General features: G+C 41.6%; 1 protein-coding gene across 9 annotated transcripts in view; it reads right to left on the bottom strand.

Annotated features, from left to right (window-relative positions):
• The window catches only part of TIAM1 (TIAM Rac1 associated GEF 1), a 173,273-nt gene that overhangs the window by 6,083 nt on the left and 142,553 nt on the right, over positions 1 to 24,637 (bottom strand). For 7 of the 9 annotated variants that reach the window (XM_052674049.1, XM_052674052.1, XM_052674051.1 and 4 more), the window contains 10 exons: positions 17,896 to 17,999; positions 9,820 to 9,999; positions 9,325 to 9,393; positions 8,901 to 9,026; positions 6,635 to 6,743; positions 4,283 to 4,462; positions 4,040 to 4,158; positions 2,162 to 2,270; positions 1,051 to 1,109; positions 21 to 123 (listed from right to left, as the gene is read on the bottom strand). In XM_052674049.1, coding sequence (XP_052530009.1) covers positions 21 to 123; positions 1,051 to 1,109; positions 2,162 to 2,270; positions 4,040 to 4,158; positions 4,283 to 4,462; positions 6,635 to 6,743; positions 8,901 to 9,026; positions 9,325 to 9,393; positions 9,820 to 9,999; positions 17,896 to 17,999 — 1,158 coding nt within the window. Of the gene's footprint in view, positions 1 to 20; positions 124 to 1,050; positions 1,110 to 2,161; positions 2,271 to 4,039; positions 4,159 to 4,282; positions 4,463 to 6,634; positions 6,744 to 8,900; positions 9,027 to 9,324; positions 9,394 to 9,819; positions 10,000 to 13,541; positions 15,504 to 17,895; positions 18,000 to 24,637 lie in introns of those variants that run through there. The other 2 variants (XM_052674056.1, XM_052674057.1) reach the window with 2 other exon arrangements.

Genomic DNA, 24,637 nt, shown 5'->3' with positions numbered 1-24,637 from the left:
TTTTGCAGCTGAAACATTACCTGCACTTGCCAATGCTCGAACCTGCAGTGCTTCCAAAGGTATCATGTGACGAAAGCGGAATGGATCCCAGTCTTCATAAATTGAAGCTCTATGTGATCCTCCCTGGGAGAATTTCAAAACACCATTAAGGAATTGGGATATTCAGATCTCAGTGACAGCTGTCATTGCTATGCACTGAAAATGCCCAGCTAAAGACTTGTTGCAGTTCTTTTTTCTCTACATCATCTCAGTAATTCGCAACATTGAAGTGCCTATCTATGAAAATCTTGTTAAGTTCTGGACCAAAGCAACCATTAGACCAATGAACTCTTGTCAATTCCTTCAAGAATCATTTAAGACTAATCCTACACTCACACTTGCCATTGCACATACGCTCATGAATGTGCACTGATCTTGCTTTAGTCACTCCAAAGTCATTCTGTGTCCAGTCAACTTAAAAGATTAGTATTTCAAATCACTCTTTTGGTTTATGCTGTATATGGGAAAATATATTCCCGTTGCATTAAGTCATGTGTTCACTGTGAAGCATAGCTTTAAATTCTGACTCCAGAAGGATCTGGTGATACATAGTGCTGGCACACCTCATTTGCCAAGAGCAGCTAGCACTTGCTCAGTGGCATTTAAAACTAACAGCCAGGACTGAAGCAAAGGCATTGTGTTTCACTAAGAAAGTTGACAGCTCTCACATTTGATTTGTATACACTGACTGAAGAGCCAAACACAAGAGACTCACTCAAGGTGGTACCTTGTTCCATGAAAGTCCACTCCACAGCACGTAGTGGATGTGGTAAGCAACATGAAGAGCCCAGCAGACAGTAAAGGATAAATTAAACAAACATTTGCAAAACATTGGCTTCAGGCTGAATAGGAAGCCACTCAGAATTCCTCAAATCCTTGTTTGCATGGTGGTAAACAAAGATCAGATATGCAAAAGCACACACAGGCAGCACAGCTTTATGGAAAGCAAATCTGGATTAGTGAACTACTACAAATGTACACAGTGGCACAGAAATGGTCCACACAACTTACAAGTTTCTTCTTCTGTTTGGAACCATCCTTGTACACAAGGACCACAGCAGTTTTGAACACTGGAGAAGAAAGTTAAAAAAACAAAATCCATGTAGTAAATAAGGTTGGGAAAAGGTTTCCTATATGCCCAAGCACACAGACATTTCAGCTCTTCAGACAGCCCTTAACTGAGTCAAGGAGGCATGAGTCATCCTAGCAAAAAGCCCAAGCTCAACAGCTTTTAGCACACCATTACTACATGGACACTTAATTTTGGACATTTTATTCCATCAGTTTAAAGCTGGAGGTTACTCAGCTTCAAGGTTTCCCAGCTTACAGCAACGCAGTCAATTTTTATATGCTCTTCAGAGCAAAGATGAAAGATTCTCCATTCATAAGCTGTTTGGTATAAAACAAAAATAAAATCAAAACCAGTGGCTTTCTAACCTGCATAGCTTTCTGAAAACAGCAACATAAAAACCTATCGCTTATGAAGAAGTCTAGGAACAAACAAAGCCTAACAAGTAATGCTGAGCTTGACTTAACCTTGAAAGTAACAAGTAGATGATTTGCCAAAATAACTTTGCAATGTATCATGCTTCAGTGCAGTGGAAAGACCTTGAAATCTATGCCAACAGCATCAATTCCTCATCTGGCCACCCAAGAAACAGTACTTGGGAGAAAGACAGACTACTCTGAAGCAACTCTCTGGGAGTTCTGGCTTAGCTTTAAGTACTCTCTGAAGTTTAGATGGCCAAAACATTTTTGGCAGGAGGCATGAAGAAGAAAGGCAAAGCCTCATCAAGCCTTAGCCCTATCCAACAGGATGTGAAGCAGTTAGCATATATCAGACTACCAAAATATATCTCTTCAGATGCAAATATCTTTCTGCATAGTTCTCAACATATAGCCTGGAATATGGGTTTAAAAATCTCTTGCACTATTACAGCAATCACCTCCATTTATTTTTTTTTACCAAATTTAGATGAACACAGAACAGAATTTGACCAGTACAGTTTTAAGATCCAGCCAGTGTTACAGAAGACAATGCTCAATTACCTTCAACAAATATCTGGTAAGGAACATGATACAGTTTCTCACACATCTGAAATAAAACTACTAGGATACAAACCAAATGCTGCCAGCTCAGGTTCCTTCTTCCATTTCCCTAGTGAAGCAGGAGGATTAAGCCATATCACTGTGTTATGCAAGAGCAAATCCCCCATGGAAAGGTCTGCAACCTGTCAATCACAAACACATGCACAAAGAAACAGTGTATTTCAGTCCAAAGTTTTCTTTCTTGAATTTCAGTTCAAGAAAACTTTCCTGGACTTAATTCTAAAACAAACAAACAAAACACAAGTACATTTTTTGGAATAAGTTATTTAACCAGATGACTGCAAGTGTGTGCAAACAGACTGACAGATGGCAGTAGATGTGTGTAAATCTTTAATTGGAGGGCATATATAAGAAATCAGACTCAGCCTGGCTCTCAAAATTTTACAGGCAGCCAGGACTGGCAAAAATGAGAAAAACATAAACACTTTCCCTTGTGTTTTTGTCTGCTCCTTTGCCATCCTTCCTCTTACCAGCTTTGTGATATTTTGTTTGAACATTTAGGCATGCTCCCTCACACACTCACACTCATGCAGTTTGGGGTGAAGTTCAAAGATAGCACCAGATTAAGCAATTGCAGCAACTTTCTCCCCAGATTTGCCATGGCTTGTGATTTCCCCCAAAGGTTCACTTTGAAAATCATACTGATGGAAATGGACTAATAATGGAGTTCTTAATGACTGCTGGGATACGCATACTAATGCCACTGCAGCAACCAGATCTTTTGCTTTGACTTCTCCCAAAGCGATAACTCAAGGGCAACCTCCAGTCTAGGGGCTATCCTTTTGCAAAAGCCAAACTTCACCCAGAGAAGGATATCACAGATAACATGAGCGAAACAACCTGAGCTCTCCCTGACAACAAGAGCAACACTAAGATACGTTTGTTGTCTCTTCTCCCAAATTAACACCAAGCCATAGCTGTTTTGTCAACAGAAGTCCTGACCCGTTCTCCCAACTCCTCTTTGCCAGGATCACCACATCTTTGCCAAGGGCACCTGGTCTTCTCTGCTCTCTCCCACTCTGCTGTTATGTAATTTGCTCACCTAAAACTTTCCCAGGACCGTCCAATCCCACACCACCTGTATCCTGTATTTTCACAGCAGCTCTTAAGCTTGATCTTCATCTCAGTGGCTGGCAAAACCCTACTACCGTTACTTCGTATGGTCATGTCTCTCTTGCATTCATCCATACCACACTCACACTAGCCCTTCAGCACTCAGCTTCAGCATGCCTCCACCTTTTCCTCAAGTCTCTCCTGACCTTGCCCATTACTTCACACTACTCTCCTTCATGGCACTGTTGGACTGCAGGCCTACATTCTACTCAGTAAATGAGCGATCCAAGTCTCAGTTTGAAACTTCAACACATCTTCCACAGCCTTCTGCACCCAAGACTGAGCACATTCAACCTTCAGGTGTTTCAGTAAGCACTCTACAAGATCTGGACTGACGTCCGGGACTCTCATATATCAAGTCCACTAGCACACTTTCTGAATCAGAAATAGTAGTTTCTCACACAATGGAACTCATTTTGATCTCTGTGAAGCGATTGAAGAGATAAATATAAGCTTGCCTCAGGACATCCATCTACTCAGACTGGTGGGATGACATTGTGTTGAGAGAGAAGAGCCAAGATATGGACATTAAAAAGTTGAACTGGGATTCTGAACCAAACACAACCTTCAAAGTGAATGAATGCACTTCTTTACATTGGCTCTACTCACTGAGCTGTATACAGAGAAACAGTTTTTTAATCGGATTGGGATTTACCTCTTTGCACAGGAACTACTTCAATGACACAGAAGGAACGGTAGCTATTTGGTAAAATTTAACATTCACACCACAAGCACCAAAAGAACAGCCTATTTATTTTCTTTACATATTGTTTGTTACCTCTTTTTTCTCTCCTGTTTGTTCTGCTATGAGTTGGTCAAACACTGCCCCATATTCTTCATGGATTTTCTGCATTTCATTAATATGGCTGGCAACTTTGTTCATTGTTTTTATGGCCACTATAGAAGAGAGAGAAAATCGGAAGGAGATGAATAATATTTTTAAACCTTTGAAAGGAAGGGCAGGAGAAGGGCTCCAGACCAGAAGTTAAAAAGAGAAGAGGAATGTAGGTTAACTCCATACCATCAAGGTGATAATGTTCTTCACTGTCTACATCAGTCAGAGCAAAGAGCTCCTTCAGCAGGAGAGGGTATTTCAGTATCCTCTGGATGGGTTTGATGAGGTAAGACTCCAGCGTGGAAGAGTGCTGCCGTCTGGGATTCTGAGCATCCAGAAATGCCTTGAAAGCAGTGTCTGTCTTGGCTAAAAGATTAAAATGAAGCAATTGGATAAATCAAAAATCATAACAGCTGTCCCAAGAAAGTGACTTTTTGAGCACTGAATTCATTTATCTGTAGACATTTTGCAAGGAACTGCAGGTTTATCAGATGATCAGTGTTACTGGGATTATGCATTTCAGGTTTTGTGCTATTGTCACTTTGCCACAGATAAGCTATTTATGAGTTAATATCAAGTAATACCCACTGTACCAAGACTGGGTACACTGTACCCGATGTGATTTCACTATACACCTCATTTCTGGCCCTGCCACTATTTGAGAGCAGCATAACCCCTTTTGATCAATTGTTTCCTTTACAAACAGGCTCAAATCAGAAATCTGTAAGAAATCACAGCAATCATCTGGTCTGACAGTCAAGCCCACAGTATTGGCAGGTATGGTTATTTTCTCACATCATTATACCTTAAGTTGCATAAATAGACAATAAAATACAATAATAAATAAATCAAAAACCAATACGGAGGCAGGAAGCAGTAAATTTATATACCACATTTTGAGAGTGCAAGCAGACTGGGTACCTGATTGCTATCATCTTTTCTACCTTATTGCTACCAAATGTATAGAAATAGAAATATCATTTAACTGTTCCTTCTTTTACTAGAGCACAAAAACAGAGAGCAAAGCATAGATAAAGTTTTTTTAGATAAGGATAGATAAAGAAATTTTTAGACATACAAGTTATTCAGTGAAGAAATAATCCCCACAAATGCTTTTATGAGAGCTGCGACCCCTGCTAATGTTGGGTGTTTTGTTGGTTGGTTGACTGTAGTTTGGTTTTATTTTTTCCTTCCTCCCTCAGACAGTCACCTGATTTCAATAAACAACTTCAGTTTCAAATCCAGAAGCCACCTGCACCTCAGCTGAGGACACTACTTCACACTTGAAATACACTCCTGGGCTTTTTAAGAGATTTACCTCTGGAATCAAATTTGAAGTTCTGTCTGTGTCATAATTCAAACACAACCATTTTTCATTCATAAATATAGTCAGTAATGAAAAAACGACAAAACAAAACAACCAGAACTGTGTACTGTTTGCTCTTAGCATTAAGGTCAAGCAGATTGCAAAAGAAAGCAAGAATGTGACCAGCAACAAATCATTTATTCATGTATTCCACTGAGCTGCCAACTATTCTTTGCAGCATGGCAAATGAGAGTTTACAAGAAGAAATGAAAAAAGAAACCTGCAAACAGAAACAAATCAAACAAACAGTCCACATAAGCTTTGTATTGACAGACATCCAGATGTTCTTTAAAAAAAAGAACATCCCATTTAATGGCATTGCTCCCACAACTGGAGCCATCTATTTATTTAACATCTCAGCCAGAAATTAATTGCATGAAGCGCTGCTAACTCTAAGAGATTAACACTTTCATGGGACAAAAACATCCCTCCAAGTCAGGGAGGCCCATGATCAACTGTATGCCAGACCACAGTTCATTTATCTCCACTTCAAACTCTAGTAGGAATTTATACATGGAAACCTCTCAGGCAAATGGGATCAAAAACAAGAGGAGGAAGAGAGGGTAGAGAAAGCACAGCTAAGTTTAAATATTTAGACAGCTTCCATAAAACAGTCTCACAGGCTGATCTTTTCCTAGCAGCTGTCAGCATTCAACCACATTTGCTGGAGCTTTAATGGAATTGTCATGAGCATGGATTCACTGCACACACTCTAAAAGGAACCAGAGGTCATCACCAGTTCCGGTTCCAAAGTACACAGTGATCCATTAGTGCAAGCCACATTGCCCAGTGATGGGAGACTTTTTACTCCCTGTACGACTGAGGGGGAATTTGATGTGTTGGAGAAGTGGAGGAAAAACCGCATGTGAGGTTAACTGCCTCTTGTAATGAGCTACTTGGGTGTGATTACATCAGTGGTGGTCCACAAACATCTAGGGCAGAGAGTTCTCTGTAAGCCTGTCAAGCCAGACAGGCTGACTCCCCTATCACTGTAAGAACTCACAGAGAGCAACCATACACACATGTCCCCAACTCTCCATCACAAATCTTTGAGTGGTCTGGTGTGCAGTAGCTACATTTCATCCCCCACACAGACATCTGTGACAGCCCAGACCAGTGCATCATTGGCACATCTCTCTCTCTGGTCTGTCTGTCCAACACACCGCTCCTACCTTTCACCAGTACTTTTGGGACTTTCGTGTGGCTGGCACAGAAGGCACTGTACAGCTTGAAACGGTCGGCGTAGTAAAGGAAGGATCCACCCAAGGAAAACAGCACTTTCTAGGATAAAAAAGAAAAGCGTGTGAATAACCAGTTAGTTATTTTCCCTCCTGGAAAGCCACCTAAAGTCAAGCTAGCAAGAATTTAGGGGACTTTCACAGAGAACTGTGAGAAAGCACTGCTGTTCTAAACACTGCCTTAAGTATCAATTGTGGTTCCCAACTGGGAGCCTTCATCAGCAGAGAAAGGTCAGAGCAACAATACAGAGATGTCTTGCCAGATTGATGGGAGGAGTGAAAATGGGATTTTCCTCCCTGACCCTACAATGGGGTAGAAGCACAGAGGAAGTGGGAGTAGAAGCACGCAGGAGTGGGATGGAGGGTTTTCATTTAGCTGTCAGATGACAGATACTGCATTTTTCACAGAGTTTTCACACCATGTAACAGAAAATAGGACCAGCCTTGGTGCCAGAATCCAGCCTGGATACAGGCTACATGGTTAACATCATTAGCTGTGTTCCCAGTCAGGCTGATTTGCAGACACCACTGACTAAAGAGGAACTAGCTTCACAGCTCCAGAGATATATTTAAATGCCTGAGCTTAAGATGTTCTTGTGGCCAGACACCACAGGAGGGACTAGGTGTGTCCAAATTCACAATGGACCAGTCATTAAGGAACTGCAAGCAGGACTGGTATCCCTCTGCACAAAAAAAAAAGCAAGGTCCCTACTCTGCTGAAAATTAGTTTGTGTTATGGTTCAAATATAATACAGATGTTTATGTCACAGTCAAGCCTTTGCTCCACCACCCACCAAGGAACAACAGCATGGTGGAAGGAGACGAGACAACATAGGCAGTTTGCCTACAGTCAGCAGAAGGAAGCAAACTGCAGAACTGAAACCAAGTCCAGACATCCCATTTTGCAACTGCTTTCAGACCACACCCATAGGACAGAACTGAAAAATAAATTTGATGCACATTTTATGTAGAAAGGTAGAAATAATCTCACTCAGAACAGAATTCTCCATGAGAAAGACTCTTCGAGAAAGACTCTTGCTAATTTCTCTCCTCTACCTAAAAAGAGTCAAACTTTTTTTTTTAGTGGGAAAGCCTGTGCATTTGCATTCTTCATTAAAGGCACATTTTCTACAAAGCCAAAGTTAGGATAGCAGCATTTATGATTGATGCTGATTTTTAATGAATACCTGACAGCAAGAAGCACAGAAACATACACAAAGACAACTGTTTTCAGCAGTTTTTCCACGTCTGTAAGTTGGTCAAAGTGCTATCCCAATGGATTTATTATTATTCATCACAACATTCTGTCCTCTACCAAGGTGAGCTGTCTAAGCATGAAAAAGTTCCCCAAAGACAAAACTGTTTGAGCTGCTTGCCAGAAATCTAATACATCACGTACTACAGAAGACACAAAACTATTTCTTCATTTTACTTTTTTTTTTCTTTTTTTAATGAAAGATATATGTCTCTAGTTTACACTTCTAACTTTCATGAACAAGCGTCGATACTTGGGAGCAGTTGCTGTATAGTTCTGCTATGCTCAAAAAGCCTAACTGCAGAACTCAATTTATATTCTGCACCATAGCCCCAGTGGGCTTCTGAACTGCTATATTAGACTTGTCAGAACAAAAATCTTATGTAATATTCCATTTCTAGTTTTTCTTTACAGCTTGAGACAAGAAATCTGACAGAAGAACAAGAATAGTATCTCTAAACACATGGTGTTACATACTTCTAGTGTTCTGTACAGCTAAATGTAACACGAAGCAAAGTAATAGCAGGATGGTCTTCCAACAACCTCAGTATTAGCAATCAATCTCAAGCATAAGTAGATGCTGGTTTTCACAAAAAGAGTGACAGTAAGTAAAACAAATACAATAAAAAGTGTTTGAGGACAACTTCTAAGATTATAGTTTATCATTTATTATAACATTAAATTGTGAGCCTACTCTGAATGTAGATAGAATCATAGAATCATAGAATGGCCTGGGTTAAAAAGGACCACAATGATCATCAAGTTCCAACCCCCCTGCTGTGTGCAGTGTTGCCAACCAGCAGACCAGGCTGCCCAGAGCCACATCCAGCCTGGCCTTGAATGCCTCCAGGGATGGGGCATCCACAGCCTCCTTGGGCAACCTGTTCCAGTGCCTCACCACCTCTGTGTGAAAAACTTCCTCCAAATAATAGATAATGAGTTTACCTTAAATTGCTCAACTTTTTCAAGCTTTTCCAGGTCTGGAACCAGCCTTACTCCATCTTCAAGAGTTTTCAGGAACTCTACCTGAAATGCTACCATTTCAGTCAGATTCCCGAAGAGAACATCCAGCTAAAAAGAGGAAAAAAAGCAACATGCTCAAAATACCACAGTAAGATCACTTCACAACTAAATCATGTCTTCTAGAACTTCTGCAATTTTCAGTCCAGTCGTATAATCAGAGTGATGTCTAAGATAAAAAACACAAACTATCCATTATTGTACCTTTACACTCTGCTCAATGAGCTATTTTAAAAGAAATGGAATTCAAAATTTCTATCAGAGCTCACTGAAACAAGCAAATTTAAGGGTGCGCAGGGGTGCACGTATGTAAGCTATCTAACTAAAAGATAAGCACTAGCTAACATACCTCATCTGGTGTGAGAAACGTTTCTTTTTGTAGAGGCTTCAGATATCTCTCCATTAGACAGTTTAGGTCCTAAAAATTCAAAAAAAGATTCCCATGTTGGTTCCTTGAACTCTCTGAACATTTATTGAAGTGGCTAAGATCACAGTTTTCCTCATGTATGGATTTTTTCTCCCCACACATAAGACGAGTCAGATTTCACTGAATCTATGACTGTGTAAGAGGAGACTCTTACACAGATTTACTAAGAAAATCTATACAAGATTTCACAGACCACCATTCCTCTTTCAAAATTTCAGAAATTTCAAAATTACCAAATATCAATTTTGAATGCCAACTTACTTCAGACGGTTGTTTAAATTACTATTCTAGTGACAGATTGTAGAATCCAATAAGAGACACATGCACAAAATAGGACTTGAAGTAGAGAAGTGGCTAACAAGGCTTTCCAGAAGGAGAAACATTAGCAGACTGAAACAACATATCAAAATCCCCTACTTTGACATAGGTGCGCTCTGTTTCGAGAAGTTCGCAGATGACCTTTCGCAGTTTATCTGCATCTGTGAGTTGTCTCATGGTGGCCAGCTGGGGTCCTGTGAATTCCTGAGGATGAGCACTTGAGTCAGAAGGGTTCATTTCATGAAGACTGCGACAGAAAGCAGCGACCTGCTCTGTACTCTTTAAAAACAAGAAAGAGGAAAGGCCAGTGGTAATAACTGAGGCAGGAGTTACAGGAACAAAGGAGTTGAGAACCTCTGCAGTTATGAAGGTGCAGTCACCAAAGTCTAGAAGTACACACATTATTTCATATATATATCTACTCTCTTTCAGTGTCTAAGGGTAAAAGAAAAAGCGTTGCACAATTCAAGTCAGGTGAAGTGTTGTCTGGCAATTTTCCTGGTTTCAAACGAACATGAACTTTAACAGGTTTGTATAGCATTTAGGATTGAAACAAACAAACAAAAGGGCCTGAGAAGTGAGAACTAAAAATTATAGTGCCATCAAAACACCCAAGCCCTTTTTAAGTTCCCTGATCTATGGTCCTGTAAATGGCTGTGTCAACACAGCCAAAGAGACAACATGGCGATAGAAACCCTTTAAGATGTTTTACAGGGGGGGGAGAGTCATCTGGGTAACCAAAGCCTCAGGCTTCAAAGCTTTCTGGAAAGTAACTTGAGTTTTTGTTCTGGGTCTGAAAACACAACTTGCAGGGTATATTTCCTACTTATGCATCAGGTTTTTCAGAGCTGCTACATATCACTGGTTTCTTTAATGTTTAATTATGTCTCTATATAAAGAGAATTATCCTCCCTTCACCTCCTCTCCTTAGATCACCTGCCTGCATCTTTCATTTCACTCCAAAGTTTGGAGCAGGTACAGTCTCCGGTGTCAGTGACGACAGTCCCAGGCTTCTAGGATTGCCAGCACAGCAGCACGCCCTATCTCCTTCCATCCCCGAGACCCGGTGAGAGCTCGGGAGGGAAAGGAGCTTCTTTACTTGATCACACCTCTCTAACCTTCTGTGTTTAATCCTGCCACGGTATCTTAAACCAGATTTAGAGACTTCCCAGCATTACCTCTATATCCCTCCAGTCCACGCTGAAACAACTTACGCCAAATTATCCTGTTCAAACAGAAAACATGCAGAGAAAGGGGAGAGAAGAAGAAAGAGAAAAAAAAAAAAGCACACCACCGCCTCACAGTTCAGAGACAGAGCCCTGCTCACTGGGAGATCACTCCCACCAGCCAGTACCAACAGCAGCATCAGGAGCCTGAGCTACCTGAACCACCCCACACCTTTGTGGTGATTCAGTGCAAAACATTCTCTGCATTTGTTAAGCTGCATCACTTGCTCACACATCACTGTTTTCCTACCCATTCACTTCCTAGACTAGAAGGCCATGAAGCTCAAGAAGAATATTCACCATTTTAGTGGCAAGAAAGGTATATCCTTCCATAGAATAATAGATTAGAATCATTAAGGTTGGCAAAGACCTCAAAGATCCTCCAGTGCAACCACCAGCCCACCCCCCCACGCCCACTGCCCACGTCCCTCAGTGCCACATCCACACGGCTCCTGAACACCTCAGGGACGGTGACTGCACCATCTCCCTGGGCAGCCTGTGCCACTGCAGCACTGCTCTTGCTGAGCAGAAATTGTTCCTAACACCCAATCATCAAATACCTGCTTTCCCGGAAGGTGTCTCATGGCTGTAAATGCTCACCTAAATGTCCCACTGCAAGGCATCTCAGTACAGATACTTGTTACGCAAAGGATAATTTTCATCAGGACAAAACTGTAAGCAATTAACTAATGGTAGCCAACCGTCCATACAAAAAAGCCTCTTGGACATGGGTGCTCACAGGGAAAATATTCATCTTTAGTATGAGATTTAAGCTCAGATCAGGCAGAAAGAAAAAGCATGGTTAGAAAAAGAAAAACTAGTGAGTCAAATCTAAGTTAGCTTCTGGTAACAGAACATGTCAGTGAGTGTCAGACTTATTAGTCAATGTAATTCCATTTATTTCTCTCTATGCTTGCCAGACCCATAAGTACAAAGCAAACCCAAACCTTTAGGTTAAGTTTGCAATACATTTCAATACACATGATCTTGATCTCAACAGCTTCAAATCTAAAAAGTGCAGTCAGTTAAAGCCTAGATTCAGTGGCAGTGCAAAGAAACAACTGCCCAGTTACCTGCTTTGCTGCAAAGAGACAAAGGACTGATAGTTAACATTGGTGAATGAAAGCCTGCAGAGACCTAAAATAGGCTGGGTTTTCCTCAGAAATTCTTGAAAAAATAATTTGAGGAAGTCACACCCAGTGGCATTTTATTTTAAGAGTCAAGTGTGCAACTAAAAATAGTTACAGTACACAGAATATGGTATAAAATCTAACTCCCAAGTGTTTTCAGCAGTTTGTGTGTGACAGCCTGCAGACAGCTCACCGTGCTGTGCATTCACTTGCATTAAGCCACAGGGAAAGATGGGTCACCCAGAAAAAGAGAGTGCAAATCCACTTAAGACTATGAAACACCAGCAGAACACTAACAAGCGGCTGAGAACTGGATAACTGTCATACAGGCACAGGTTCTGACCTAGTGGGAGCACTTACACCTATGGGCCAAAAAGGAAGTCCAGAGACTTGTAGAAGCCTTGTCTCCATGCATGCATGCTCTGTACAATGCTCACTGACTTCACCCAGAGCCTGCTCCAGCCAGCAGCAGCTCTCACTTCTGCCTTGCCACTTTCATGCCTTGCATTTTTTGCTCATTTCCCCACAAGTATCATTCGTCTTGTACTCTCCAGGCAGACAGAAAGTCTCAAGCATGTTTATCTTCACAAACCTGCTCCCTTGCTTGTTCACTGAACAAACTGTTCAATTCCAGGACACAATCATTTCTACCTCATGCTTAAAAATCAACTGCTAGACAGAAAGCAGGTGCATGTTGGACCTAGAAATGTTCATAACACAGCTGTTTGCTTATAACTCTCAATCAGTACAAACAGAAGCACCTCCGTCCCCATTTTCCTAGAGAAAATTGAAAGAACAGAGCAGGCCTGGAACAGAAACAGATCCCTTTGTCTACCTACACCAGCTCTGTTTGCCAGCTGCTACTGAACAGTGATTTCTCCAGAATTAGTGCAATTACTTTAGGCACAGCCCTGCCAGCAGTCTCATCCAGCAGCCTTGACATGAACTGGACTTCTTGCACAACAGGGCTGCAAGGCGAGGTTTGTTTTGCCACTGCATTAACCCCTCCTCTGCAGGGGACTCAGCAGAGGAACTAAGCTCACATCCTTCTGATTGAGGAGGGGGAAGTCTTTTACTCACTGTGCGCGTTAACAGTGCCCACAGATGGGAGGTTTGGCTGCCTGCCCTACAGTTGTGGAAGTGGACTGCGATCTCCTCTTGCGCTCACCTTACAGCAAGACACGGGTGCAGAGGCATCAAACAGAATGCCTTGTCAAACTGCATGCAACATCTCTGCTTTGCACCACACAGCAAACTTGAAGCAATACTGATTTCCCAAACAAAACTCAGGCAAACTGCACTCTCTCATGCACTGGCAGAACCGTTAATGACATTGCACAATAACAAAACGCCTCTGCAGGGTATATGCATAATAGCTCAGCCTTAAATCTATAACCTTACCATTAAAACAGCACGAAAATTTGTTTAGCTGCTAATTCCTTAGACTAGAAGTCGATTTGCTCACCAAATACAGCATACGGTACAGAGAGTCGCCGGATCCCACAGCGCTTTCGTTCTTGAGTTTACGGTTAACTCTCCGCAGAGCCGACATGGCCAGGAAGGCAGTGCTAGCAGCACTGTCACTCCGTGCTTCCAGCCTCAGCTGTGAAAAAAATCCCAGCTCTCCACATATTCAGCTGATCTGAAATGCTCTCCCACTCCAGAGAGATATCCTCACTTGAGACATGCAGAAGATGGCCACACTTTAACAAGAAGGGGCAGTGACCGTATTTATCCAGGCAGAGCCTTTCCTCGTGTGTTGTTTGCCGTGGGCCTCATTCACTCACCACATCAGCTGGAATTAAAGGCTGCCCAGGAGTTGCAGCTGAAGATGTAATGCTGCTTTTCACGGAAACATGTAGAGGATAATTTCAGCAGAAAGGCTGAAATGCAGCAAAGGGGAGGTGAAGGCAGCCCTGGAATATAAATGTCTCTTGCCTGTGGCGGAGCATGAGCCAATTGGCTACGAACTGCACTGCCTAAGAATATTAAACATCTGAAGGGACAGAGGCAGAGAATTAAAGGAACTTTAAAAAGCCAGTTATGCTGCTGGCAAACCTACCCCTCAAATCCCCACTTTAATCCTTTCACATCTATTGCAGCACACTGAAGATTTTGAGACTTAATAATTCTGGTCTTCAACAATGCCTCTCAGAGAAGATGACCTATTTTCCTTCAAAAAAAATATCTCTAAGTAGTATGAACATGTACACACACACAGACATTACAGCACACTCCCCAAAGCACAAGTGCTGCAGGGTAATTAGCTCCAGTTTCAAGATGCAGATGCCTTAAATTAAAAACAAGGAGAAACAGATGTCCTGCAATATTATAACTGACTGCCAGTTTGTTTGGTTTTGTTTTTCAAACATCCTCATCATTTTCAGAGAACCGCTATAGGAAAAAAAACACACACAAAGACTCATCTTGTGATGTACCACAACACGTGTCCTAGCTTTTGGTGACCTGCAGCATTAAGTGCTTAACACATATACCCACTTTTCAGGGCACCTCCTTAAAACCTTCATTTATTCTACAATATTTAAAAGGTCAAAATAGGTCACCACAGAGGCAAGTAACTGTTTAAGACTTAATTACTCTGCTCTGAAAGGTTTCTGCTCTGAAAGTATTCTGCCAACTGATAGAGAAGAATCACCTAATTTCCACACAAAGCCTGAAAGTTCAGTTCACACAGTGGATGAAAACAAGTCCAAAGAGGTGGCAGAAAGCATGCTTTCTTCTCCCTGCTACTCCTTCCCTGCTATCTCCTCCCCAGCACTGGCTCTCACACAAAATTGAGAGAGGGAAAGCAAGCAGCATATCCTGGGGAAGAAGCAACTAGGAGTACAATTCAGGTCACTGTTGGTTGCACCCCTTAAAGGGATGCTCGCTGGTGTTTACAAAGATTAAAGCCCAAGAGGGCAGGTTGATAAAGAGAAGGCATTGTGAAATCGGATAGGGAGCAAGCTCAGAGAACAATGGCTATCCCATACCACTGCACTGCAAATGCCTCAAAATACTACGTACCAATTTCCAAGGCAAGTTATCAGAAACAGCTTTACAGTCATCTTACTTGGGTTTATAATAGCTCATTTGAGGATAACGGAAGAAGTAAATTCCATGTTATTGGGTCTGTAGGATACAGAGGACACAGGATTTTCAGAAAAGGGAGGAATCCTTAAAGCTACGGGTACACTCTCCAAATCCACCGCCACCAACAGCTTGGAGGCTTTTGCAGATTATGAAACAAATATACCTGTATGGAGCAAACACACACCCACATGCACACATGCCAGGCTGGGGGAAGGGAAAGAGACAGCTGGAAGGGAGGAGAAGGAGGAGATAAGCCACGTTCAGGTACCTCCTGTGTTCTCATCTAAGTATCACCTACATGGCAAAGCAAACAGTAAGGCAGGAGGGACCCAAGCACAGCTTTTTGTAGGATTTCCCACCACTTACCTTCATAAAGAGCCTACCTAGTATGTGCTACAAGAACACATGAAGGACAGCTGCAGCACTGTGTTCCTCTCCTTTTCCCATGAATTATTAACTCCCATCTAGAAATGGCAAGCTGGGAAATTTCCTTCAAGGAGCCAGCATCTCTCCTCAGCAGCACTCCGCAGGCACCAGCAGACCACCGTGGAGCGTGGATGTTTGCAGGATTAAGCCTTGTCTCAGAATCGTACTATCACAAGGCACAAAGCAACCCAAGCACTATTTTAAGATCTTCAGTTGCTAATGCTGCATCTGTGCTGAAGGATGGGGAACTTAGCATTTAGCCAGGAGGCTCCAGCATAGCTCAACTGGATTTCCTCTACTGCCAAGGGGTGAATGGATAAGAGCACTGCTGCCCTGCTTTTGCCAAGATGGGCAGTAAATAATTACAAAGTCTCTTTGTCACTCCACCATCTGAGGGAGCCTAGAAATCCTGGTGGCAAAGGTGATACAAGGAGTGTGCCCCTCCAGGTGGCAGGAATTCAGCGTTTCACTTCCCACATACAAAAATAACCTGCATAAAACAGCACTGAGGACACCAGCTTAATCTTCTGCTCCGTAATCCTATGAGCATGGGAACAGTCAGCAGCGTACAGACAAGAAAACACCTTTGCCGTTATCCTCACCATACCAGCCAGGTGCTGATTTTCCATGGAGGAAAACACACTGAAGATTCCTCACAGCCCACACAGATCAGCTTTTCCAAGAACACAGAAAGCAAAAGGATTAGGAAAACCCTCCTGTGGATTCAGCTTTTTTTGGAGGGGTATTAGTTTTTTTATTTCCTCCTACCTACAGCACCAAAAAACATATTTTTGGTTTTTAAAAGAAAACATGCACTGAAGCTAACACTTCATTTACACAAGGATGGATTTACCTCTCATTGGAAGCTTGTTAGAGTCACGAGTTACTCTTCCATTATATGAATATTAAGTATTAGAGCTGCTAGCACACATTTCTCAGTTTAACTAAATCTGCTGAGCCACAGAGCTAATCATGTAATCCCTACGTCTCGCTTCAGGCAATTACAGCTTTGAAGACCCAGAAAGCAAAATGCAAAATGGAGTCCCACAGCCTGGCCCAGCTCAGAAACAGAAAGCTATACAAAACACAGCAAGAACACTTATTCCCTAAGTAGCTATGTGCTATACTCGGCACTCTTCCACAGCTTCAGTGCTAAACAGAAGAGACTCTTCACAGAGCACGTGGAATTCCCACACACTTACAGTTAAAAATAGAGAAGTATCACCAAGCACTTCACTTGAGAAGAAATTCTTTGTACTTACAAGAAAAAGTTCTGCAGCAAAACCTGGAAGCAAGATGTTAAGAATAACCTCCTTCTTTGCCTGCAAGCTCTACATATATTTCACGCAGAGGAATGTTTTCTGTTATCTGACTTCCACTGTCTGGCTATCAAAGCCAGAACTACAGGCTGGAGTGACATAAGAGAACAGGAAACCAGAGGCCTGGGTCTTTTCCTTTTCCTACAGTAAGCCAGTAGCATAGAACAGGGACCAATTTAGGACTCTCTGTAATACACTGTAGCTAAAACAAGAGCTAAGAACAATCATCTGCATATAAGTACAGACTGAGCAAGATCTCATCCTCACTAGATCAGGAGTTCTGTGGAAAATTAGCAATAAAATCTCACCATCATTTACTCATGAAATACCTCAAAACAATCAGTGCCTTTAAAATAATCTCACTTGTTTCTGCCTCAAAAACCACTAATCATCACAGATAATGTTGTGTGAAGCTCCCCAGCACCAGCCTAAAGCAAACTACCAACTGCTGTGAAACCCACCCCCTAATATACAGCAATTAGTAATCCATTTGCACAACCTCTTAGCTGTAATTGGAGAGTTATGCTTCAATTTAAGGTAGATGGGCCATAATTAGTTTGCATTTAAAAACTAGCACATGCACTATGCTACTGATTTAAGGAAATACTGTTTAATTTACAATCCTCCCATGCCTTGAAACCAAGAAGGAACAAGAAATCATAATAGTCCACCTGACCTTCTGGTTTAGCTCTGGTGAAGAAGATGACAAACTAGCTCTTTTAAAAGCACATGGGAATACTGTCACAAGATAGTAATGATTCACCCACAGAAAAAGGGTACAAGTCTTGTTCAAGAGATAGTGAAGTACTATACTGAAAGCAGTAATCTGTTACATCCAGTATCATCTGGAAAGACCTTAAAAGTAAGATTAACATTTTCCCAGGAAAGACGTTCTCATCGTGTACAGCTGAGAAGTCAGCACATCAGCTGTGAGCATGCTGTGCTTTCACTCTTAGACATGTGAAAATGAAAACTTCTCACCTTGCTCATCTTATCGGCTTCATCAGATGACTCCAAGTCCTGCACTTCTGCCTCCTCTGGTGCTGTCTCAACAGAGCTGTCCGGGTCGCCACAAAGCGAGTGCCCTGATGGAATTGAGATGTGTGTCAAAAGCCAACCATAATGTCCAAAAATTTAACAAGGTGCAACAGATACAGAGCTCCCACAGACGGCCAGGCCTCATCCTGCATGCAAGTAGTGCCAGAGGCACTCACTGACGTGAAAGGCTACCTTGGGTTACAATGGGGACCACATTCAACAACAGGTAAAAAAAAACAGATTATGGCCAGACACGCTATTTAGTTGGAAACTAAAAAGGCTGATTCAGAGATAAGGCTAAAACGCCACACTCAAATTCCTGCAATTATTATTAAGTCCTTAGCTGGCAAGCAATTGTCTGCCTTTATAACTCTTTGGTTTCAAATGGAAACTGCAGTATGAGAATGGGTGGATGGTGCCAAGGCAGCCTTGGTCAGCCCTTCCTTGAGCAAGCTGAACCTGGTAATTTTAAGTAAAATGCTATATAACAGTTATATATATAACTGCTACTGAGTCAAAATCAACACTGATTTTGTTGGAAAGAAAGCCTGTTTTAGAAGTTGTTAGAAGCCTGTTGCTTCTGAAAATTTCACTTCATTTGTGTCAGTGCTTGGAAACAACTATGCACAGTATGCCTTCACACTCCTCTGGAGACTGTTTCTGCTCTGTGATACAACTGCTTTGCAACATTTTGTAAATAAATGATGAATTACCTGCAAGTGACAAAGGAATGAGTCAAACTAATCCTAGCCAAAGCATGTAAGTCCCATTTTTTTTCAGGAACTCACTTTGTGACTTAAACAGCTCCAAGAAGCAGCACTATTATACTATAACCAGCCTTCATGGGGAAAAAGACATCACAAATTAGAACAAGCACTGATGGAATGGTCTCTGCTAGGAAACTCCTATGCCTCTGCTGAGCTTCAAGTCAGCATACAGAGACTTCCCAGAAGCTGAGTCCAGATGCTAATTCCTTTCAACCTTCCTTCCTCAAAGCCCATTGGGAAGAGTTTTTTCAGTGGTGGGGTTTTCACTCCTGGGGTGGACTGTGAAGGTTGTTTTCTGGGTACATCTCCCTGCCTGCATCCTGCCATGCAAAGACAGTGAACATTCCACCAGGGATTATACTCTTTATTCCATTATGCTTACTCTTCAGATAATGCAGAAAAACCTAATCAAAATTCAATGGATGTAACAACAAAGAAAATCCATTCCAAATCAAGACTGAACAGTCACATTAGCACCTTTCTTGGGGAAAACACTGTTGTTAGCATGTAGCATTTAAACACAGGGGGGGAAAACTGATGCTTTTCTGTTACAGAACAGATTTTTGTGCAAGCTAATGCTTTTTTGGTTTGTCAGTCCTACAAACAGAGACAGCCCTGAATCCACTGGTCCCGCAGCCAGCCTCTTATTCAATCCCAGGTTGAAACACAGGCTTTTGACATGGATTAAAAGTAATTTAGCACGTCAGATGTAGCATCATTTCTATGTTAGTTCCATGCTGACTCTCATGTTCCTTGCTATTTTCAATTAGACATTTCAATTTAGGTAAGTCACATAAATTTGTCTATAAGGAGCATTTGGTTAGATAGTAACGCTGTAAGGAAAAAGGCCACCGTGATGATAACACACATCTGTCACACTGATACGCTGCCATTAAATATAGTGTGATTTGGACTAAAAGGCCAGAATAGTGTGGATGGCCTTCTCATTCAGCTAACACTGCTGCTGCTGAGAAGATTAAAAAAATGCAAGTGATTAACCATGTCTAGTATATTTGTTTATATTTGTACTGGTCTGAAATATGTCTCACAGCACAGAAACAACAGTATCCAAGAAACATGTTTCCTTATGGAATAAGAAAAAAAGCCTGCGGCCCTTTTGCCACAGTGGAAAAGCCATTGCTCTTCTTTAACAAAGTTTTTACGTTTGCACATAATGCTAGCTCAAGAATGCATCCTAGACAAGCCTCTCTGCATCAAGACTGAGTTCTTCAGCATTCAACTTTCAGCTTCTATTCTTGCAAAGTTCCAACCACCATTAAAAAAACCAAGTGCATATTTGTACAAAATTTCCACTTTAATGGGTCAGGAAATAACTTGGAAAATCTGTATATAAATTCAGAAAATATCTGTATACTGAGATGGATCTAAACTGGACATCAAATAAAATATGAAAAAAAAAATTGTTCATAGTTGAGCTTTCCAAAGATATGCCTTATCTTTCAAAAAGATGTGCTTGTAGGAGATGTTTAGCAAAGTAAAATCTACTCGGGGAAGTGTTCTGTCTGTAAGAAGCTACGTTTTCTGAGACTTGTTCACAATTTCAGGAACTTAGACTATCAACTTTTTAGTGTCTCTATTAATGTGTAAAAAAATCTTACAACCTTTACATTATCCATTAAAAAATAAGAGTAAAATGTGCTGCATATCATAATTCAGTTTGAGCAGCCTGTGTTCACTGCTATTTATTTTCCATTATTGCATGAAATATATCCTACAGCTGTTTCTTACCCCCACACAAGGCAAATAATGTTTGCTTGGGGGTTTAGAGTTTGGCTTTCAAGCTATCAGTTTTTCTTTTCCTGTGTATTAGAACAACACTTAATCTGTTTCCTGCAATGTAAACAGTCTTTCACTTATATCTTAATGAGCAGTCACACAGTGGATATGCTTAGGATATTTCTAATGTCTTAAGCTGCCACAGCCAGTGTCAACTTTAGTAGGAATCTGCTGGTTGTTAAACACGGACAATCAGTTCAATACTGCTGCAGATTCCTGGAACAGCCTTCTAATTAATACCTTCCACTTACTGTCCTAATTCTGTTAGGTTCATTACATCATCCTATTTTTGCTTTGTAAACCTTTATTTAGTTCTGCAAAGAGCTCAGAGGACAATGTGATCACTTCCTCTTGTAACACCTGAATGCTGCCCAACAACAACTGTTTGTTAGGGACAAAAACATATGGACTTCACTTGACAGTAATGAATTAGAAAGAGAAATCCAAGAAGCAGCTGGAAAAGGGGTCAAGTCCATGTGCCACAAGCGCAGATGGAGGTCACAAGAGCACCCAGGTTGCCTTGGCAGTGTAATATCCGTGACATTATGACTCATGCCTGTTAAATAACTTCTACTTATGACTTAAATTAACAAAATAAAAGGAAGTCTTACATCACCAGAGCAGAGGTGCTGGGACTTAGATGCTTGAAGAATCACGTAAGGCTTAAGTACAACAGCCTATGGCTGTTGTTTCCCATTTGCGGGGCTGCTGTCATCTGAGATTTCAATGAGAATTCTTTAATATCTGTTACTGCTATTAAAACCTAGTTCTAGAGCCAGACAATTAATGATTTTTTTAAAATGCAATGGAAATAAATATTCCCAGCCAAGCTTTGACAGCAGTGGTGCAAAGCTTAGAAGTGTCATCCTTCTGACTTTCTGAGTCATAGAAAGCAGCACAGAAATAAAAAAAAAAAAAAAAAAAAAAACAACCTCCATGTTCATAATTTTCATATCTTGATGTTCTATTTCTGCTGGCAATAATGAATTTAGTCCCCCAGCTGCCCTCCCCTGACGCAGCTCCATGCCGTTCCCTCGGGCCCTGACCCTGTGAGGAGCTGCAGCCGCCATCAGGCCTCCCCTCAGCTCCTCTGCTCTGGGCTGGAGACTCTGAAGGAGGTCCTCAGCTGTTCCCTGCAGGGGACACAAGTGACACTGCACATCTATGCCTAAAGCACCGCGAAGGCAATTGGAAACAGCAGACACCCAGGAAGGCAGATCTGGCTCTAGCTCAGATCCGAACCAGGTCCCTATTTCAAAATGCACCACAAAGGGAACTCATTGCAGTGTTCAGGTTGGGATAAAACTGAGGTGCTGGGATGCACAAAGCACAAGGTACTGCTTTGAGCAAAGGGGAACTTGGAACTCAAAAAGGAAGTCACTTAGTGAGCAAGGGTAAGGCTTCATAAGCAATTCTTCCAGCTTTGCCATGCCCTATTTGTTCCTCCCCTCGCACCCAAGTTATGCAGACACAGCTGTCAGACACTGAGATGAATGGAAATAACCAATTTTTCATTTAGGAAGGCTGCTCCAAAAGTACTGCCTCCTAGTCTATCATGTTGGCCCACAACATCAAAGGCGGATGATGGTGGTGATATGGCAGTAGAGGGTGAACCTGTCGGCCAATATCCCATTACATGTTGTTGCTGTGTGACAGATGGCAGCAGAGGGGCAGTCTGACACAATGGCGTCCGACATGGAAGTGCATACGAAGCAGAAGTGCAGAACTGAATTCCTCCATGTGGAAAAAACGGCACCCATGACAAACACGGCTCATGTTCGACTTGTGCCTTGAAAGGAATATGACTAACACAGTTCAACAGCAACTTCCTTAGAAGAAACAGAGGATTCTCCAGAAGAGAATTTGTAATTACATGGAAGAACTCTCAAACAAACTCTCAAACAAACTGCTAGGGATCTGTCTCTCAAATCTGGGTTTTGAGATAAAACGTCACTCACAGACCCACAATTCAACAGGTAAATATGGGTATTTTCTTATTTAAAATAATCATGTTTAGCTTTGAGGTACTGAAACATAAAAGAAGGAAACATTTTCTACATCAGGATGGTCTGTGCAGGGAAGTTACATAGAGTTGATAACCTCCCCAAAGATCTGTAAAACTGCACTGCAGTTATCTCAGTCATAGTGACCAAAGAACTCACAGGAGCAACCAGAAAAACCTGCCTTTTCTGAAGAGCTGCAGAGCAAGCCCCACAAATCTCCCTGCCTTTTGCCAGAACTCTATTGCTTTCCATTCCATTTCAACTAGATTGCTCAAGCATCAAAAAAATCTATGCTGAATGTTATTCAGTTCAATCATTCTTCTTAGAGAAAATCCAGATTCAACAAAATCTTCCCTGCATCAGTTGCTTTCTACCCTCCTCAGTTCAGCTGCCTGCTGAAACACTTGCACCACGCTTTAGTTGCCTGCTTCGAATAAACAGGAACATTCACAGAAATGAGACATATGCTCAGAGACCCTGGAAGCCAGAGACGTTGCAATTATAAAATACACCCAGTCTATGGTTCAAAGAGCCAGCAGAGGGAGTGACAACACAGCAAGAATATTAAAATTACAAATCTGCTGGTGATGAAGGAGGTTTGCTTACTGCAGCTAACATGGGAAGACTTCAAAATACAAAAACTAACATGCTAATAGCCACAACACTTATTTAAACAGCAGCTCAGGTAGACTTCTGAAGAGCCAGGAAGGAACAAGTCTTCTAAACACAGTTCTGACTGGGACAACTGCCATAGACTTTTGCTCCTAAGGTTTGAAAAAGCTGATCTTCTGACAACTGTTTTGCACGCCTCTGCTTGACTGTATGCCAGTACTTCACTCACTGCTGAAGTAAATGCCTGTGGAATTGTTAAATTCTGAATGCTAACAGTGGTTGTTGAACATTTTACAAAAAATACAGAAGATACAAAATAAGTTGCTTTCTCAAGAAAATAACTCATAAGAAATTAAGGCTACTGTTCGTCTCAGCTTGTTCTGAAATCAAAACTACTTAGCCTAAGGGGAACTGTGGCAATACAAAGATATAATGAAAAACAATAGTAATTCTGACAGCATAATGCAAGTTTGTTTCATTTTTATGCCATTTGCTTCTGAGAATTAACTCTAGCCTCAAGTTCTCCTGCCTACTAAATGACACAATAATAGACTACTTAAAAATGCCTATCTAGAAGACTGATACACTCATTCAAAACAGGGACGTATTTATCTTTGTTTTTTTAATCAGTTACATCCTGCACAATGATTTAGTTCTCAGTCACCCCTGCAGAGTCATCTCTCACACTAGAGCTCTCCAATGTTACAGAATCATGAAATCATACAACAACTAGGGTTGGAAGAGGCCTCCCTCCTGCTTTTTAAGTTCCCTTCAAATACTGAGAGGTCACAGTGAGGTCTCCCCGGAGCCTTCTCTTCTCCACACGGGACAAGCTCAGCTCCCTAAGCCATTCTTCACAAGAGAGGTGCTCCAGCCCTCTGATCGTCTTCGTGTCCTCCTCTACAAACATAGTAATACAGGAGCATACGAAGCCTAAAGCTCAGGAAGTCCACTCCACATTAAAAAAACATAGTTAATGGTGGGGAGAACACAAATATAGATAATACATCCCACTCCCTTCCCAAATTTGAAAGCCCCTCTAATAACAAAATATCTCCTTTATGCTTCGCTGATGTGGAGGAGATGTGACACTGCATTTCCAGCTTCCAAACTCTCAATGTCTGGATTGAGTAGAGGCAAACCACTTCTTATGAGAATGGGAGACAGCTCTCACCAATCACTGTAGGTAATAAGGAAAACATGTTGTGGGGCTCCAGGCAGAATCAGAGCTACTGCTCCTTCACTGGACCTATGCATGTTGCATTAGGAGAAAAGATTGACAGCCAGGAAAAATATTAATAGATGAATGGAAGAAAACCTGTGGCTCTGCAAGCCTGACACAATGTGAATTCCTCGGGGAAAGTATACATCATATTCAAGATGGTATTTTTGCAGCAATTAGAGGTGTAAAACCCAAGGTCGTTCAAAAAATAGCCCATTAAGACAACACAATGAAGTAACAGCTGCCAAAATGTTGATTTGCAGGCTCCAGTCTCAACCCCTGTA

The sequence above is a fragment of the Tympanuchus pallidicinctus genome, unplaced genomic scaffold (assembly GCF_026119805.1).
Source record: "Tympanuchus pallidicinctus isolate F22 unplaced genomic scaffold, pur_lepc_1.0 scaffold14, whole genome shotgun sequence".
NCBI lineage: Eukaryota > Metazoa > Chordata > Aves > Galliformes > Phasianidae > Tympanuchus > Tympanuchus pallidicinctus.
The sequence above is the reverse complement of the archived record's forward strand: the minus strand, read 5'-3'. Positions and strand labels throughout refer to the sequence as shown.